An 18519-nucleotide genomic window follows, 5' to 3' on the forward strand; every position below is an offset into this window, starting at 1 on the left:
TTTGGATGCTGAACAAGGCTGCTGTCTTGGTTTTATCATAAGGCACTTGCCTACTTCTCACCATGGCTGCCTCTTCCATGGTTACTGAATGAAGGCCTTTGGCCAGATTGTGAAGATTCAGAAGAGTCAGAGGAAACTATCATGCAACCTGTAGAATATGAAACATAAAAATGTGGAATGTGTATTTTTCTTTGTTCCTGGTTTCCCTCTGTGAAAAGTGTGAGGTGCTTCAGCCAAAACATTTACTAAAACTTTGAACCAGTGTTGTGCAGTTAAAAGCGATGCTCAAATCAGGTCTTCAGCTGGTCTTTAAATGAGGGAGAAGTTAGTTGCATATTGTTGCATATTGTTAAATTGCAACAGCAGGAGATACTTTAAAAGAAACAAACTTTTTTCTTAAGAGTATTTGATTTTTTTTTTTTAATTTATTTTGTTTAGAAGAGGTAAATGGGTTCATGCCTTGTACTTCAAGGACTTGTAAGAGAACCAGTCTTCTCTGCCCCTTGAGAACTGCCGGCAGCAGACCTAAATCTTGGGTTTGAGCATGACCATGACAACTTATGAACAAGTGAAGTCATCTGCCAGTTGAAAAGATCAAATGTGTGGTCCTAAAGCAGGGAACTGGCTTGCTGAATTCTCCAGGGATTCACGGCCTAACTATTCATTGGAGTTCAGTCATTGAGTTGACAGCTCAATGTAACTTCAACTAAGAGTCAAATTCCAGCCTTCAAGGTAGGAGTCAGTTGTTCAGACATCCAGAGATTCTGGAAGCATGGTTAGCTTAGGATGTTTGCCTGGGGCACAGACCTAGGGCTGACTGCATGGCTCTGCTGTAGTGGCTAGAGCCAGGTGAAATAACCTTTGTATTAAGTGAAGCATGAAGTAAGTGAATGGAGGCAGTAATGTATTCCAGTCTTCCTTTGTCCAATTCAGTTGGCTGAGCCCTGTTGCTGGTGGACAGTTGAAGGCCTCTTGCTTACAGTAGGAGTTTGAGGGTTCTGGTTGGCCTCCGCCAGGGAGGTCTGGGGGCCAGAAAGCACTTCTCGTTTCTTCTGGAATCATAGAATGGCTTAGGTTGGATGGGACCTTTAGACTAGATGACCTTTAAGCTCTGTGTAGGGAACAGGGATGTCTTTATCTAGAGTAGGTTGCTCAGAGCCTTGTCCAGCCTTACCTTGAATGTTTCTGGGTATGGGGTGTCTACCTTCTCTCTAGGCAACCAGTTTGACCTCTCCCAACTTTCTGCTTAGCTTAACCCAGCCTTGCACAGTCCCTGCCCTACCCCTCCTGCCGCCACAGCCCTGAACCCTCCCTTCTCTGCCATGGGAGGTGCAGGCCAGCTGCATTGCTTCTATCCAGTTCTGCAGTCATCAGCGCAGGAAGGACATGGATCTGTTGGAGTGAACCCAGAGGAGAGCCATGAAAATCATCGGAGGGCTGGAGCACCTCTGCTAGGAGGGCAGGACCAGAGAGTTGGGGTTGTTCAGCCTGTACGAGAGAAGGTTCCGGGGAGAGCTTTCAGTGCTCAAAGGGGGCCTACAGGAAAGGTGGGGAGGGGCTCTTGTAATGGGCAGCACTGGACAAGGGGGAGAGATTTAAATGAGGTATGAGGAGGAAATGTTTATTGTGAGGGTGGCGAGGCTCTGGCACAGGTTTGTCACCAGTCACAAACGCCCCAACCCTGTCAGCGCTCAAGGCCAGGTTCGATGAGGCTTTGAGCAACCTGGTGCAGAGGGGTTGCCGCTGGATGATCACAAACCCATAGAATAGTCTGGGTTGACCTTCAGGAAGGGGGCGGAACCCTCAGGCGCCGGAACCCCCGCGGGGCGCCGCGTTTCCTCCGAGCACCGTTAGGCGCCGGAAGCGGGGAGGAGCCGGGGGAACGGGCGGAAGCCGCGGCGGGGCGGGGGAGATGATGGCGGCGGCGCGTCGTGTGGCCTGTGCCGTCTCGGGCGGGGTGGACAGCGCCGTGGCCGCCCTCCTGCTGCGCCGCCGAGGTGCGGGGGGCCGCCGGTGGGACGGAACCGTGCGGCCGAGGGAGCGGGGAGGGAGGGAGTGGGAGAAACTCGGAGCTAGGAAATGCCCTCGCGGTAGGTTGCCAGAGGAGCTTTGGGTTAGGGTTACCTGTTAGCGACAGGAAAGGAAAACAGCAGAGGACTGCTCTTAGGGGCCCTTTATCGGCGAGTGCAGGGATAGGGCGAGGGGTAATGGTCATAAGTTGAAATCGGGGAGGTTTAGATGACATTAAGAAGAAAGTTGTGAGGGTGGTGAGGCACTGGAACTTCTTACCCAGAGAAGTCACAAATACTCCCACCCCGGAGTTGTTCAGTGCCAGGCTGGATAAGGCTTTGAGCAGCCTGATCCAGCGGGAGGTGTCCCTGCCCATGACAGGGGGGTTGGAACTGAATGGGCTTTAAGGTTCCTTCCAAACCGTTCTGTGATTCTGAAAGCGGCGGTTACCCATGCAAGTCTTAAAAAACAAGGTTATTTGGTCCAGGAATTTCACTTTATAAGTCATTCTTCATTTCATTTTGTAGGCTACCAGGTGACAGGTGTCTTTATGAAGAACTGGGACCCTCTGGATGAACAAGGAGATTGCTCCATCAATAGGGATTGTGAAGATGCTTACCGGGTTTGTCAGAAGCTTGATATTCCTTTTCATCAGGTTTCCTACGTGAAAGAATACTGGAATGAAGTATTCAGGTAGAAACACTGTTAAAACAGATGGGTTTTTTGAGTATATTAGTGTAGAATTGTGTTACTGTGAAAAGTTAAGGATGGTAATGGGCAGTGGCAACGTATTGCAGTATCGTCAGTGCTAAGAAAAAATACTGAAGCCTGTGAAATATCGATTTTTTTCTCTTATTCCTAGTTAAGATCAGAGTGTAAGTGTTGGTTTAAATGTGTTTTTTATTTTTGAAGTTAGTAGGCAATTTCTCCCTAGTTACTATGAGCATGTAGCAATTGCATTGTTGTAGCTCATTTATTCTGCTTCCCATATATTGGTCCAACCTTATTGCAACTTGAGAAAAAAAAATATTTAATGGGCTGCTACGTGTGTAATTTATGCAGTGCATTTTACCTTAACATATGCTGAATCCAGTTTACCACAAAGTAATCATGAGGTTTAACAAAACCAAATGCCGGGTCCTGCACTTGGGGCACAATAGCCCTGTGCAGCTGCAGGCTAGGGGAAGACTGGCTGGAATGCTGCCTGGAGGAGAAGGACCTGGGGGTGTTGGTTGACAGCGACTGAACATGAGCCAGCAGTGTGCCTAGGTGGCCAAGAAGGCCAATGGCATCTTGGCTTGTATCAGAAACGGTGTGACCAGCAGGTCCAGGGAGGTTATTCTGCCCCTGTACTCAGCACTGGTGAGACCGCACCTCGAATCCTGTGTTCAGTTCTGGGTTCCTCCCCACAAGAAGGATGTTGAAGCTCTGGAGTGTGTCCAGAGAAGAGCAACAAAGCTGGTGAAGGGGCTTGGAGAACGAGTCTTACGAGGAGTGTCTGAGGGGCTGGGGTTGTTTAGCCTGGAGAAGGGGATGCTGAGGGGAGACCTCATTGCTCTCTGCAACTACCTGAAAGGAGGTTGTAGAGAGGAGGGTGCCAGCCTCTTCTCCCAAGCAACAGGAGACAGGACAAGAGGGAATGGCCTCAAGCTCTGCCAAGGGAGGTTCAGGCTTGATATCAGGAAAAAAATTTTCACAGAAAGGGTCATTGGGCAGTGGAACAGGCTGCCCAGGGAGGTGGTTGAGTCCCCATCCCTTTGAGAAATTACTTAAATTTCCTGAAGCAAAAAAAAAAAAGACAGGAAAAAATCCCTATAATATTAAGCCCTATTGCTGCTTATGGTGGTATTATTGCGTACGAAGTTGTTGTCCATTCAGTTGAGACACAGTAACTCCTGGTGTATACTTCACTGCACTCTAACTTTGAAAAATTAAACAGAGTTGTGTAATATTCCAAAATGAAGTATTTTGTAAGAGGTGAGTAGGATGTGCACAGTGGGCAGCTGTGTTTACCCTGAGAGAGTATGAATTCAATAAAACACGATTACGAGATTGTGAGTGATCATTTGGCCTTGCCCTCAGTGTACTTTGGAGAAAATCTTCAAAATGTTGGGGGTTTTTTTAGAAGTTAAAATCTAGTGAGCATTTTATTTCTTACATAAAAAGCTTAGTATGACTGGGTCACAAGTTCTCATGTTTAAACAGTTCACTCAGTCTTGGAGAGTGTTATGCAGTGTTAAGAATGTTGATACGTATTTGTATCTTTATTTTACAGTGACCTCTTGAAAGAGTATGAGTTGGGGAGAACTCCTAATCCTGATATTGTGTGTAACAAGCACATAAAATTCAACTACTTTCTTCATTATGCTATGGATAACCTTGGTAAGGCATTTTCAAGTGTCTCAAAACAGTGTGTGTGCCATGGAAATGCTTAAGGGATACAAACTCTTGAAAAGGTGGGGAAAAACATGAGTTCACATCCATGCCCAATTCATGTGTCTCTGTCAGTATTTCGATATTTGCAAAGTATTTGTTTTTACATTTGCTTTTACATGTAGAGTCATAGAATGGTTCAGCAAGGACCATGCCATGAGCAAGGACATCTGAGTTGCTCATATGTAGGAACATATTTAATTTGGGAACATACATTGGCCTCACCATAACTTTTACAGTCTTAGGTGTTCCTTAAAGTACAAAAGCACAAGTACTGGCGTGCTGATGAATAGTTTAAATGGCAGGAATACAGTTATTGTCAGTAGAAGACTTCTCTGTAGGTTTTCTTCCTGCATTGCTTGCTACTTTTCTTACTGGATGTTTATAATCTTGTTTTAAACTGTGAATTTCAAGTGTGTGCCTTTGTGTTTTGTGGGTTTTTTTCTTGATAGGTGCAGATGCAATTGCTACTGGGCATTATGCTAGGACCTCACTAGAGGATGAAGAAGTGTTTCAACAGAAACACATTAGAAGACCACAAAGGCTTTTCAGAAACCGTTTTGAAGTTAGAAATAGTAAGTGGTTCCTTAATTTTGTATTTCATCCTAGATGTGAAAGAGAAATTCAAACTATACTTGGTGTCACAGAATCAGGGAAGGTTGTTACCTTGCACACACCTTGCACATACATTTAAACCCTAGGCTTTGTTGAAGGTTGATTGCACAAAACAAGGGATTTATGTTACTAAAAATTACCTTGACTTATCAAGTATTACATTTTCTTTATTAAGGGTTCTGATCCAGAGGTAAGAATAAGCATTTCGGTAGTAATCAGCATTGTAGAGGAACTGTAATGTGGATTAAGGAGACAAGGCTATCTTCTATACCCTGGAGAAGTATTTCAGGAAGTATTTATTAAGTATTTCCATGACTTCAATAAAATTTTCTTTTTCAACGTTTCTTCTGTTTTAGGGAATGTATAGATAGAACTCTTCATGGGGATATGCTGACGTGGAATTGTAGAATTCAGTATTTGAAACATTAAAATTATTTACATACTTCTATGCAGTAATTGGACTGAGCATTGGGAAAAGCTCTGCTGGTCATTGAAGTCATTGATTTATGGCAGTGTGATTTCAGGGCAAAACTGAATTATCTTTTTGAACAACATTATACTCTTGAGATATTTGAATCTTGTGAAAGTTGTTTTCGTTTTTCCTGTTGTTGATGTTCTCACGAATGACGCAGTAATGTAATAGAAAAGGCAATGTAAGACTAACATTCTGCATTGTATAAGATCAGAGTCTTTTTAGTGGTGAGAAAATAACCTGTTTTCAATTAGATTTTGAAAAACCTGAAAAATTATGCCTTTAATGTGTCAGAAACAGTAAAACTGAAATGGTGATTGTCAAACAAAATACTAAAGGAAATAGAACTATTAAAGGGCATTATCTTGAGATGCTTTGTGTTCTGCACTTTGCAGCTGTGAAACTCCTTCAAGGAGCTGACCTCTTTAAGGACCAGACCTTCTTTCTAAGTCAGATCTCACAGGATGCTTTGAGGAAGACCATTTTCCCTTTAGGGGATTTAACAAAAAGTTTTGTGAAGAAGATTGCAGCGGAACATGGCCTTCATCATGTGTTAAAGAAAAAAGAGGCATGGTAACACTTAAACTCTTTTGATTTGTATATCTCTCTAAAATAGACATTCCTGAAAAGTACTTCTCTAAGTCTGTGGTTATTTGTATATTTTTGCTTGCAGGTAATTTTTGTGCCGTTGTATCTCAGAAGAGCTAAGGTAAAGGTGAAAGTATTAGGATGCTGTGAGCCTTAAGGAAAGCATTCTCTGTCAGAACAAGTGAGAAGCCTTTGGTCTTTATTTTCCATAGCTTTTAAAGGCTTCCTCACTAGAATTGTTTTTCAGTGTTTTTATAGAAATCAGTTCATACTGGTTTTCCACAGTTGCTTTTTTAGAAGAATTTTTGTTTCTCTGAGAACAGGTGCTTCATGAGTTGATCCTAAAAAAATTAAATACAGGCAGCAATTGTATTGCTGGTGCTGTCTTGATTGCTTTTAATGTTTATATTCATCCACTGTAAATGGGTGTTTGAACCATGTCAGCAGTAACTGAAAGGAAGAGGAAAGCCTATATGTTTTTGAAAGTTTTTTTTTTTTCAAGATACACCATTACTGTATAATCTGCGTTACTTTTGTACTTTGATCTGAAAGACACTTCTGTTTTTAATATATGCAATATAGTCACCAAGGTTAATGTATTTATTGAACATATGTTCTATTTCCTGCTGCTTCGCTTCTTTTTTGTGCTCTCACTGGTTCTGTATAGGATCAGTTTACCTCTGTTGGAGCAGATGTGGGTTTGTTTATTTTATGAGATGATAGCACAGTTTGGAATACATGGGGGTGGGGGGATCCATCTTGGACAGGTTATTAATAGACATGGTTTCAGATGTTTTTCTCTGCTTTTATGTATTCAGCACCACATTTCCTTTTCAGAGTATGGGAGTCTGTTTCATTGGTGAAAGAAACTTTGAAAATTTCCTTCTTGAGGTGAGAAGCATTATAGTTATAGTTATATTCTCTTCTAGTTTTCAGTAGTAATTTGTACACAGTCTCTAGAAAATTCTCCAACAGCTCGTGGCCCACACTAGGTAGCAGTGTCATAGAATCATAGAATCATAGAATAACCAGGTTGGAAGAGACCCACCGGATCATCGAGTCCAACCATTCCTATCAAACACTAAACCATGCCCCTTAGCACCTCGTCCACCCGTGCGTTAAACACCTCCAGGGAAGGTGACTCAACCACCTCCCTGGGCAGCCTGTTCCACTGCCCAATCACCCTTTCTGTGAAGAATTTTTTCCTAATGTCCAGCCTAAATCTCCCCTGGCGGAGCTTGAGGCCATTCCCTCTTGTCCTGTCCCCTGTCACTTGGGAGAAGAGGCCAGCACCCTCCTCTCTACAACCTCCTTTCAGGTAGTTGTAGAGAGCAATGAGGTCTCCCCTCAGCCTCCTCTTCTCCAGGCTAAACAACCCCAGCTCTCTCAGCCGCTCCTCATAAGACCTGCGTGTCCTCTCTCCCTTTGCAATCCCAATCCTCCCCAGAAGCTGTCACCAGCAGCCTCTAGGAAGTACAGTCAGTTACTTTCTGTAGGAAAAGGAGTGCATGAACTTGCACTTCTGTGCCTACCAGCCTGCTCCAACAAGTGGTTGGGTTGTGAGAGGGGGCAAGTGGCTGAATCCTTCTTTCCCCTGGCATAAGCGAGGATGGGAGGAGTGAAGCCCTGAACTACTGCTGATAGGGATTGCCTTTCCTGCTTTTCTCTCTAAAGTAGCATCAAGGAAGAGGCAGTAAGCTGCTTGGGCAGAGTTTGCTTCTTGAAAAGTTAGTTTACAGCTTAAAGGAAATGAAATATACTTTGAGAGGTTTTGGGGCCATCTTGTGACTTAAACAATCTCTTCCTATTTGGTAGTATATAGAACCTCAACCAGGTAACTTTGTTTCCATTGAAGATAAGAAGGTGATGGGAACACACAAAGGTAATTGGCCAACCCACTTTAATAACTGCTTTTAGATAAATGGAACAATGCTGCTTATATTTGGAGCAATAAATTTTGTGAAATTCCAAACCAGTTTATATTTTTTTCCAGTTTGATAACTCTTAATAATCATGGAAAACGTGATTTATACTATCACAGAGCCTTGAACTACAACTGATTCATGACTGTTTATTTCATATTGCAGTTAAATAAGTGATAATTATTAGGGTTACTCTGTTGATACTAAGTGGTTAATTTAATACCAAGAGACTGTTTTTCATTTAATTCTTTTAAATGATTGTGCTTCAGTTTCAGTTTCTTTAGTGCCTAAATTTTGCAAAAAAAATGCACACCATGCACAGTAGGATGTGACCAAACATGAGTAGCTTACCTTTTCCTTTCCTTCTGTGTCCCCTTCTTTTGCTCTCCTCAGTTCTAGCTTAGATATTCTCCCAAGTAGTTTATGGAAGTAGGATGTTCTACTAAGTACATAAAATAAGGGAAACTGATAAGACTGAGTGGTAGCAAAACCACAAACTGAAGCTGAAATAGAGAAATATTTGTCTTTTATAAGCCCTAAGAATACCATAGCTGAAATGGATTAGTTTGAAATCATGTGCTTATGGTACAGATAAAAACTTTCAAGCAGGTGTTAGTTTAGTTTGTAATTAGTGCACTTCTCTAAGACAACTTGGTTTAGTTCTCTTTGTTTAGTGGTAAAGTTTTGGGGAAATGATTTTAACATATTTTTCTGGAAGTGAAAGATTGAAAGCTGCTAGCAGCATCACGTTTTTTGCATTTCTTTAGGTTGGTTCCTCTACACAATAGGCCAGAGGGCCAGACTAGCAGGCCTGAAGGAGGCTTGGTTTGTTGTAGACAAAGATGTCAGCACTGGAGATGTCTTTGTGGTGAGTTAATTACCACTCATACTGCAAATCACTAGTACAAGCATTTTGTGACTCCTGCTGTACAGAATGTGATTCTAACCTGGGCAGGATTCTTGGCTTTCCTCTTGGGGAAACAAGAACCAACTAGTGCAGCATCAGCAGACATGAAACATCTTGTCCAACTGGCTTTTCTTCAGTAGAAAGTTGTTCTAGATTTTGGCATAGAACTTTTCCAACCAAAGGACAAGTACTGAAAAGAATCAGCCAATATACTGAGCTCTCATTTTCTATTCTAAGGCATGAGGTTTTTATTGTAGCTATTATGACAGTGTATAAAATATGTATTATCTTGGTTTACTATGTATTGCTACTTTCTTTTTCCAATGAAAGAAGTAGTAGCTAGTAATACAGTTTTATCATTTTGAAAACTGAGGCATAATATATACAGTACTGCAAATAGTTGGTGTCTTAATGACTAATCATGAGGTGTCTGGGTGTTCTGCAGCTTGCTAGCTTTGTTAATGTTACTTGCTGTTCATGCAGTTGTTAATCCTACTTGATACTGATGTGATTATAAAGAGATATTCTGCTGCTTGTTGATGTGCCTGTGGGGAAAAATTTTAATCAAAAGAGAGTCGAGAGGAAACATCCAGGAGCATTAAGAAGTTTTTTTATGCCCTACAGTAAGGTTGTGTTTAGGCAACGCCTTTGTTGGGGAGGTGTAGAGTTGGGAAATCGGAGAAGAGGTAAGTGATATCTTGTGGAGGTGGGATAAGGAGAGCAGTGGACATCTGAACTCTGCCTGAAGACAGCAGAAGTATGATGGGAGGAGAACAAATACAATAAATGATATGTCTCTTTAGCCTGTTTTTTTCATTAAATGCTTCCACCTTCAAGCTGATTAGGTGCTGTTAAGGGCTTGCTTTCTTACTTATTTTGCCTTCTTTTTCATATGGCTTGGTGCTTCTGTGTTTAATGCTTTACTTCACAAGTTACATGCTCTCTGCAAAAACATCAGCATTAAATAAATGTTGTATTTTAAGGCACCATCAACAGATCACCCTGCTCTGTACAGAGACCTATTGCGGACAAACCGAGTGCACTGGATAGCAGAGGAGCCTCCTGCAGAGCTTGTTAGAGAGAAAATGATGGAATGTCATTTCAGATTTCGGCACCAGATGGCATTGGGTAATCAAACCTTGATTTGGTTTTGATTTTACTCAGTTTGTGAAACTGTGCTAGTGTGATCAGTGTAGTTTTGTAGAAATAGTCGCAATATTTTGGCTTTCCTTTCTGTTTCTGTAGTGTCTTTATAAAACAATTCTGTGTAGTAGCATCTTGACTTACATCTGTTTAACCTAACGATGAAGGATTTTCTTTTTTAATATGAACATAAGGATTAACTGGCAGGCATTTGACTGTTTTCTGCTCTAGTGCCTTGTGTGCTGACTCTGAACCAAGATGGGAGTGTGTGGGTGACACTAGTGAAGCCAGCAAGAGCTATCACACCTGGGCAGGTGAGTTACTAGGTTTCTTCCCTGTTTTGTGTTTTGGCTTATCTGGCTCATAAAACAGAGTAGTACTTTTATTAGCTGAAGCAAAATAGTTAATTTATTTGCATGTGAGAGCAGTTAGCTCTATTGACTATTCATCCGTAGTCTCTTATCTGTATAATCTGAGAAACTGGCTTACAAGTTTTAGAAAGATACAAGAACATCTCTGGTGATCAGTTGTATATGCAGAAATGGAAGATGTTGCCTTCAAGAAATAGCTTTAAAAATAAATTAGTTTGGTAATTCACTGCTTTAGTGTTCAAATTTGTTTAGTGAGGATCTGTGAGCAGTGAATTTCATTATCCCAAAACAGCACCGAGAAGAGGTACTATGTAGCGATGCTTTTTAACGCTGCTAATTTAAAGGTACTCACTCCATCACAGCATAAACCAGTGGTCCTCATTTCCTGCGTGCCCTCTCCCAGGATACGCTCTACCCTCCGTCTTTGCCCCAAAATAACAGGAAGCAAATTGTCTGAAAACTGTTTATAACAGAGAGAGATGTGCTTAAGAGAACTGATCTGAGCTGAGAAGACGAAGTTCAGACTGGAATTTTCCTAATATGCTTATATTTGCACTAACATGAGCCAACAGATTCTATGTGGGTTTTTTCCTTTTTTTAAATTTTTTTTGAGATTTGTCAGAACAAATATAAATGAGTACACTCCCTGTCTGGCAGGTCTTGCACAGCCTGCAGTTGCTCACCAGGCCATTTACAGCTGCTGAAAAGACTCTTCCTGTGTTTATCTCCTAGTTTGCTGTGTTCTACAAGGGTGACGAGTGCTTGGGCAGTGGGAAGATCGTAAGGATAGGCCCATCGGTATATACCATGCAAGAGGGCAAAAACCGAGAGGAGGCTCCGAAGAAGGAAGAGATTGACAAGATAGAACCAGTAACGTAACACATGGGTTTCTGTATTGATGGACTTCGGAGAATTTGTGGTCTGAGAATAATACAAATAATAATAAACATATTCTTTGCTGATCTGTAAATCCTAAAGGTCAGTTAACCTGACTCCCAGCTCTGGACTGTTAGTTCTGAACAGATTTTAAACTAAAGCCAGTATGGTACATTTTTACTGGACTGGTTAGTGATATTTATGTTAATACATATCAAGAGATGTCTTAAAGTTGTTCACTAATAGTAGTTAGACATACAAGAATTTTAATATAAAAATCATGTCTGGAACCATAAATCTGTCTTTTATGCATAAATGAAATACTTTTCTTCTTACTTGAAGATACCATCTCTAGGTAAAGTTGTTTTACAGCAACTGTGTGTTTGTCCTTTGAACTCTGGAAAAGGAATGAATGATATTCAGCATTTTGAATGAACTCTGAGCCACAGATATTTATTTTTCATTTGATATAGTTTTATAAGAAACTCTTTAGATTCTTAAGATGTATTGAATAGTGGTTTCAGATGTTTACATAATACAGAATTACAAATCTAGGGGCTTAAAAAGAACTTTAATAGTTAATTTTTTTACACAATTGACTCATTTTTTAGTTAACTACTGAGGGCAGAAGCTGTTTGTCTACTGGACAAGGGAGTGCATTGTGATGCTTCAGCAAAATGCAAATTCATATGCATTTACATATTATATGGCTGACTTAATGTAGACCCACTAATAATTGGAGCTTAGATCATGCCATGTGTCAAAATGGAGTGATATTAGGAAGAGCTGAATACTTCTGTCCACATTATGCAGTTACAAGGACTGAGTGTGTCTCGAGGGCACCCTAAGCTTATAGTAAAACTTTATTACAGCAAGTCAACAAAAATTAAGTTCTGCCTTTCAGCAAAGTAGTAGGAGGTAACTTTCACTGACATCCAGCTGTGCAGGAGAAAGACTTCTCAGGTAGGTGTAGAATTTTGAGATTTGCATTTATTTTGGCTCCTTTCAGCAGATCTGAAGTCTTGGTTGACACGTAGCCTTCTGACTTTTTATGGTATCTTAGAAGATACTGAGAATTCCTTTTATTCCATCTTTTAAGTAAAGTAAAAAGTAGTGCCTTTTCTCCAAAGTGTGGAAATAGGAGAAGGAAAAGACTCTTCAGTGTCTACCTGCCTGTCTGGCAAAGTTAAACACGCTTCAGGGAGGCTCATGGGAAAAATACTGACTGTTAAAATCTTCCATATTTATTTGACATTACGATAGATCTGTTTTAGATGAGTAGAAAGCCATCCCATTTCACCAGTGCCAAAAGCAGTCTGTCTTCAGAGTGTGTATCCATGCACAGGTTAACTGTAAAGACTATTGGTGCTTCACTTCAGCTCCTGATTTGTGTTAGGTTAGTTGTGTTATGGGTCCTGGTCATGACTTTTATGCATCTTTCCTAATGTTTTCCTTATCTTTCCTGAAACTTTTATCTTTGCAGAGCATAGAAGTAATTACTAAGGAGATAATGTTCCATGTTTTCCTCATCAGAGTTTTCTAATAAATGTCCCCATTAAAATCTTCACAAATGTTTTGTGTTATATATACTAGTGTGGATTTTATTATTACTGCATCTTGCAACACTCTTGAGCATGTTTGTTACTTGGTACTGTGCTGGTAGAGGTAGGTTCAACTGTGAGGACATGAAAAAGAACATAACTGTTCCTGTCTTCAAAATTCACTTCCTTTTTTTAAATTCACAGAATTGCAGAGGTTGGTAAGAGCCTCTAGAGATCATCTGTCCCAACTCCACTGCTCAGAGCAGGTTGCTCTGGGCTGTCTTGCTAGGTTTTGAATATCTCCAAGAATGAAGACTCCACAACCAGCATTGATAAGATCTCCCCGGGCCTTCCCTTCTCAAAGCTGAACAAATCCAGCTATCTTGGCTTCTACTTGTATGAGAGATGGTCCAGTGCCGCCTCATCAGCTCCTTTCTATCCATGTCAGGAAGTTACCAGCACTCCAGAGACCTCCTGAACTGCTTGTGCCTTTCAGTGTGGTCCCTCCAGCAGGTATCTTGAGTGGTTTAAGACCTCCATGAGGAGCAGGACCTGCAAATGTGAGGCTTCTTCCAAGTCTTGATCATGTGGCCTGTAGCAGATTCCCACAGCAATGCCACACATGTAGATTACCCCTCTAATTGTAACCCCCATGCTCTCATCTGGCTCAGTGTCTCCTTCCCTTGGCAAAGCTCCATCCTTACAACTAGGATGATATCTCCACCTCTTCTTCCAAGCCCATCCTTCCTGGAGACCCTGTATCCATCCATGGCAGCAATTTGGCTATGTGAGCTGTCCCAGCTGTATACATGATCCCAATGAGATCAACCTCTGCACATACCTCTCAACTCCTCTTGCCTGTTGCCCATGCTGTGTGTGTAGAGGCACCTAGAGAGGCCCCTCCTGTCTGTTTTGTTGTTTTAAAAGTTTCTTCTTTCTGGATCACTGCTGACTTTGCTTGGCAATCCCGTCCACCACTTGTTCTCCCCACTCTATCCTGAGTGAGCAGCCTCGTGACTCTTTTGGACACTAGCTTCCAAACATTAATATTTTCCTTGTATAATGTATCCTTACCTCCTTTTTATTACCACTTTTCTACCAGGCAGTGTTTCCTTTCCCAAGTGCGTCAAAGGAGTTAAACGTGTACATTCTTTTGGCTCTTAAACTCCAGAATTTAATTATTATGTAGCCATCTGTGATCCCTGGACTTGTTAAACTGTCCTGCCTAAACCCACTGAAATCAGCTTAGGGACGCACGGATACCAAACTCTGCTTGGAGCAGAAGTTGAAGGAACCAAGTTACATACACCTGGGTCCCATAGTCCTGGTTTTAAACTCACTTGTTCTTAGTCTTTTAAACCTACTCTGAAAAAAATTTCTAGGCTTAAACTATTTGATGAATTTGAAGAGGCCTTGCAAATACTTCTAGGAACAACAAAAAAAAACCACAATAACTTTGATAGGTTTGCAATTTTTTTTGCAAAAAAAATGTTCGTCCTGACCTAGGTGCTTAGTAGTTGTTAGAGGTTTTTTGGATGTGAGCAGTACTTCAGTGATGGGTGGAGCTGCTGGGTGGTTTGAGCTCTGCTTTGCTCCCTGAGTGAAGTGTTGCTGGCTATGAGCACAGCTGCTGCTCTGTGAGGAAGCACATGTAACTCCAGGGGATGGCTCATTCTGAGAAAGTGCTTGGTCACTAGAACAGGCTCCCCAGAGAAGTGGTCATGTCACCAAGCCTATCAGAGGTCAAGGAGCATCTGGACAACGCTCTTAGTCATGTGGTTCAGTTGTAGGTAGCCTGCAAGGACCAGGGAGTTTGGCTCGATGATCCTTATGGATACTTTCCAACTCAAAGTAGTCAATGATTCAAGTAAGGAGATGTGTTTTCCCACAGCCTGAATGCATTTCTTTAACCTTTGAAGAGGAAAATACTTCTTCCACCCTTCCTCAGCTTTTCTTTCTCTATGAAATGAGCTTGCTTTTATAAATCCCATTCTGAGGACAAATTCTCCCAATGGATTAGGGATTGCTGGTATGAAGCCAGGTGTATGCCAAGCCCAAGTGACTCATAGTGCTCACTTGGCTAAGGCACACCAAGTGCAGACGTTGTAAGGGCTTTTACCATCCTTACGGTGAATTCAGGAGTTTTGACAATAGATCCCAGGTTTGTGAAGAGCCACTGAGCCTGTGCCTCACAGCAGGGAAGTTTAACCAGTGCTGCTGGCATGCGGTACAGCAAGAAGCTGCTACAGCTCTTGTAGGATGGAGGCTTTTTAACTGATGCTCAAGTTCCCTCTTTTTCTTTAAGCATCCTTAACGCTGGATACAGCAGCAATCCAGAATAACTCATGTAGAAAATTCATAAGTTAACATGCTACTCTTTAGCGGAAAAGTCATTAGCTGTGGTCTTAATTCACTTTTGAGGCTTAGGGACTGAGCTGAATTTCATGGTTCTACTGAAGAAACTGCATCTGAGGAGGAGGTGGGTAGGGACAGTATCTGGTTAGCAGAGACTCATTGTCTGAGATGGATGGAGGCTTCTTCTCAGCTTCAGTGCAGCTCAGCCTCTTGCTGTGATGATGAGCAAGGAGCTTAGACAAAGCAATTGCTGCTGTTGCTCCTGGTGAATCTCACTGCACTGCTGGGAGCTGGGAACCACTAGGCATTTGTGAAATTCAAATTGCAAATGGTTTTTTCCACAGGATGTTTTACAACAGGTTGCTCATGCCTAGCTACATGAAGCTGGTGTGTTTCAACCAGCATTTCCAAATAGCTCCAAATAGGAGGTACGTTTCTCTTTCACCTCATGTGTTTCTCCTTTGTCTTAACTGACCTCTTGCATGAAGCTCCTTGCTCCTGTTGTACAGAGCGTCTCTGGCAAGGGGAATATTCGTCTTTCATGGTGACACAGCTTTTCGGGGTAGTCTGGCAGAGCAGCCTATAGAGACATTTCTACTGCTGGAATTTCATGCTTTAATGAATTAAATGCAATGAAATTATCCATCAGAAATGCAATGATCACCTCAGCGTGGCACGTTTGGATGATGCAGTGGAGCCGCCTGCAGCTCCCGGCTTCGGCACCAGGAGGCACCAGGACATCACATTCGTGCCCCTGCTGTGCGCCTCCTCCGTGCGAGGTGGAGGCTGTAGGAAGAGTAATTACTGCATCAATAATTGTAAAGTTTCCCCCTTTTTTCAGATTTTTGCTGAGCCAATACATTGGAAGAATTAGCAGTCGGTGGGTTTGTTCAAATCAGTGACAAAGCTGCTCTATGTCAGCACACTGATGAGCCAGCCGAGAGGCAGCAGGATTTTAGATCCTAACTCCCACTGGGGCCGAGCAGCAACCACAGTACAAGTCAGGTCAGTGACAGCCCCGACAACAGGGAAAACACATATTTTTTATTTAGAGTTCAGGTCCTGTCTTTCCTCTGTCCCCTGCACCATGCTGTGCTGGTCAGTCACTTTCACAGTAAGTTAAACTTCATCTGGCTCTTGAATGGCTGGAGGTAAAAAGGAGTTTTTGGTTGTTGTTTGGGTTTTTTTGAGAACTAGCACCAGATTCTTACAGTTATTTGAGTGTGTGAAGGGTCTGATGAACACTAGCCTTTGGGTTTAGTTTGCTGAATTTCTAAGATTTTTTTCTTTTCTAAAATGTCTTGCATTTTACTAAACTTTCTGGGCCCCTCACCACAAGAAGGATGTTGAGGCTCTGGAGCGAGTCCAGAGAAGAGCAATGAGGCTGGTGAAGGGGCTGGAGAGCAGGTCTTACGAGCAGCAGCAGAGACCTGGGGTTGTTTAGCCTGGAGAAGAGGAGGCTGAGGGGAGACCTTATTGCTCTCTACAACTACCTGAAAGGAGGTTGTGGAGAGGAGGGAGCTGGCCTCTTCTCACAAGTGACAGGGGACAGGACAAGGGGGAATGGCCTCAAGCTCCACCAGGGGAGGTTCAGACTGAATATCAGGAAAAAATTTTTCACAGAAAGGGTCATTGGGCAGTGGAACAGGCTGCCCAGGGAGGTGGTTGAGTCACTATCCCTGGAGGTGGATGAGACGGGTGGATGTAGTGCTGAGGGGCATTGTTTAGTGATTGGTAGGAATGGTTGGACTCGATGATCCTGTGGGTCTTTTCCAACCTAGTGATTCTGTGATTCTGTAAACATAACAGCATCAGCTAGAGAAGCTTGAGAATGGAAAAATCCTCATTCTGTGCAGATTTACAGCATGTAGAGTGATCTCTTCAATACAAAAGAGCTTCAAACTCACTCTGGAAGTTTTAAGATCCTAGAAACAATGAAATATGTGGAGAGATATCAAATTCTCCCAGGAGGCTGCCCCGCTCTGAACTTTGATAATTCATTGGCATCATTCCCATTCAGCAGCACTAGCTTTGAGGATGCTCTCAGGAAAACACCAGCCTTTTAAATAAAGCAACAGGAGGCCTACTTCCCTCAAGAAGATTCTTCAAGAGAAAAGTGACCCAGCTGCCCCACCCTGGACTTCTCTGGTGATGAAAATTCCTCTGGCGCTTTTGCCTCCTGGGTTTGTGTCTCTGGCATTGCAATGAGCTGGACTTATTCTGCAAGTAGTAGCTGTTACCCAGCAGTTCTGACTGGACGATGGGCCATCCGGGTTGTCCTGCCAAACTTCAAGCTGGATTCTTGGACAAATGGTGAATTCTTCTTTTTCTTCTTTTGCTCTGAGAAAGCCAATAGGTATGAAAGAAGAGACTCAGAGGAATATAGCATCAACTTGATGGGAGCCAGCTGTTTCATTCTTCTAGGTATCCAATTCTCTTCTGATTCTAATGAAATTTGGTTAGAATAGAGATGTGAGGTTCACCCTGATCCTCTGGAGTAGGGAAGATGCCCCGTGGCCTCCTCACCTCTGGGGCAGGTGCTCGGGCAATTGCTTCTCTCTGTCTCCTAGTCTGCTGCTTTCTCCAGGGCTGATAAACACCAGTACAGCAGGAAAATCCTGGACTGTGCTCACTGCAGTGTCGGAGGAGAAACTGAGGAGTTAGAACCAGCAATGTAACACTTCTTCCTTATTTGAAGGACTCCAGGGAAATTTGCCTCGGGAAAAAAGGGGTGAGGAGTAGCACAGATCTCTTTGGCAACCTGTACATCTGAAACGCTTCATCTCCAGCCCTGCTGCAGCTCCTGCCTGATGGCAAAGCAAGCTCAGACAGTCTGGTATGGCTTCATTACACTAGATGAGGCTTTGTATAAAATTATAAACATCAAAGAAGGATGGATTATAAACATTAAAAGGACTGCTATAGAGAAATGAGATAACTAGAGGTGGATTTAAGATCCGTGTTGAATTAAAGGCAGTTTTTATTTTAAGCTAGTTACTTGAGGTGGGTTTTTATACCAGTCACACATTTTTATCTATGACTCCTTTCTGGGAGTACATGAAGGACTCTACAGGTTGTCACACCAACCAGCTCCGTGGCAGAGGAACATTCTTAGCACATCAGCTAACGGAGCTGATAAATCACCTAGAGCCCTGATAGAATTGAATCTGTCCAGGGACATCAAAGGCAAAAAGAAAAGCTTGTATGGGTATGTTCATGATAAAAAAAAACTAGGGAAAATGTAGGCCCTCTGTGGAAGGAAAAGGGAGGCCTGGTTTCCTGGCAT

The 18519-nt window shown here is 42.4% G+C and overlaps 1 protein-coding gene across 1 annotated transcript; it reads left to right on the top strand.

Moving 5' to 3' along the window:
* The first annotated feature begins 1883 nt into the window (after positions 1-1883).
* TRMU (tRNA mitochondrial 2-thiouridylase) lies at positions 1884-14089 on the top strand. The gene is made up of 11 exons (XM_069849962.1): positions 1884-1997; positions 2538-2703; positions 4286-4392; positions 4896-5018; positions 5926-6103; positions 6937-7009; positions 7934-8000; positions 8808-8908; positions 9931-10075; positions 10322-10404; positions 11194-14089. The coding sequence occupies exons 1-11, from the start codon at positions 1913-1915 to the stop codon at positions 11338-11340; spliced, it is 1275 nt and encodes a 424-aa protein (XP_069706063.1). The 5' UTR covers positions 1884-1912; the 3' UTR covers positions 11341-14089.
* Positions 14090-18519: the final 4430 nt, after the last annotated feature.

Source organism: Phaenicophaeus curvirostris, chromosome 1 (genome assembly GCF_032191515.1).
Source record: "Phaenicophaeus curvirostris isolate KB17595 chromosome 1, BPBGC_Pcur_1.0, whole genome shotgun sequence".
Classification (NCBI taxonomy): Eukaryota; Metazoa; Chordata; class Aves; order Cuculiformes; family Cuculidae; genus Phaenicophaeus; species Phaenicophaeus curvirostris.

Excerpts from the sequence above, each read along its gene's own strand:
- TRMU (XM_069849962.1), top strand. The coding sequence starts at position 1,913 with ATGATGGCGGCGGCGCGTCGTGTGGCCTGTGCCGTCTCGGGCGGGGTG. Across the intron at positions 7,010-7,933 it reads TTGAAAATTTCCTTCTTGAG|TATATAGAACCTCAACCAGG; the intron begins GTGAGAAGCATT and ends CCTATTTGGTAG. Across the intron at positions 10,405-11,193 it reads GAGCTATCACACCTGGGCAG|TTTGCTGTGTTCTACAAGGG; the intron begins GTGAGTTACTAG and ends TTTATCTCCTAG.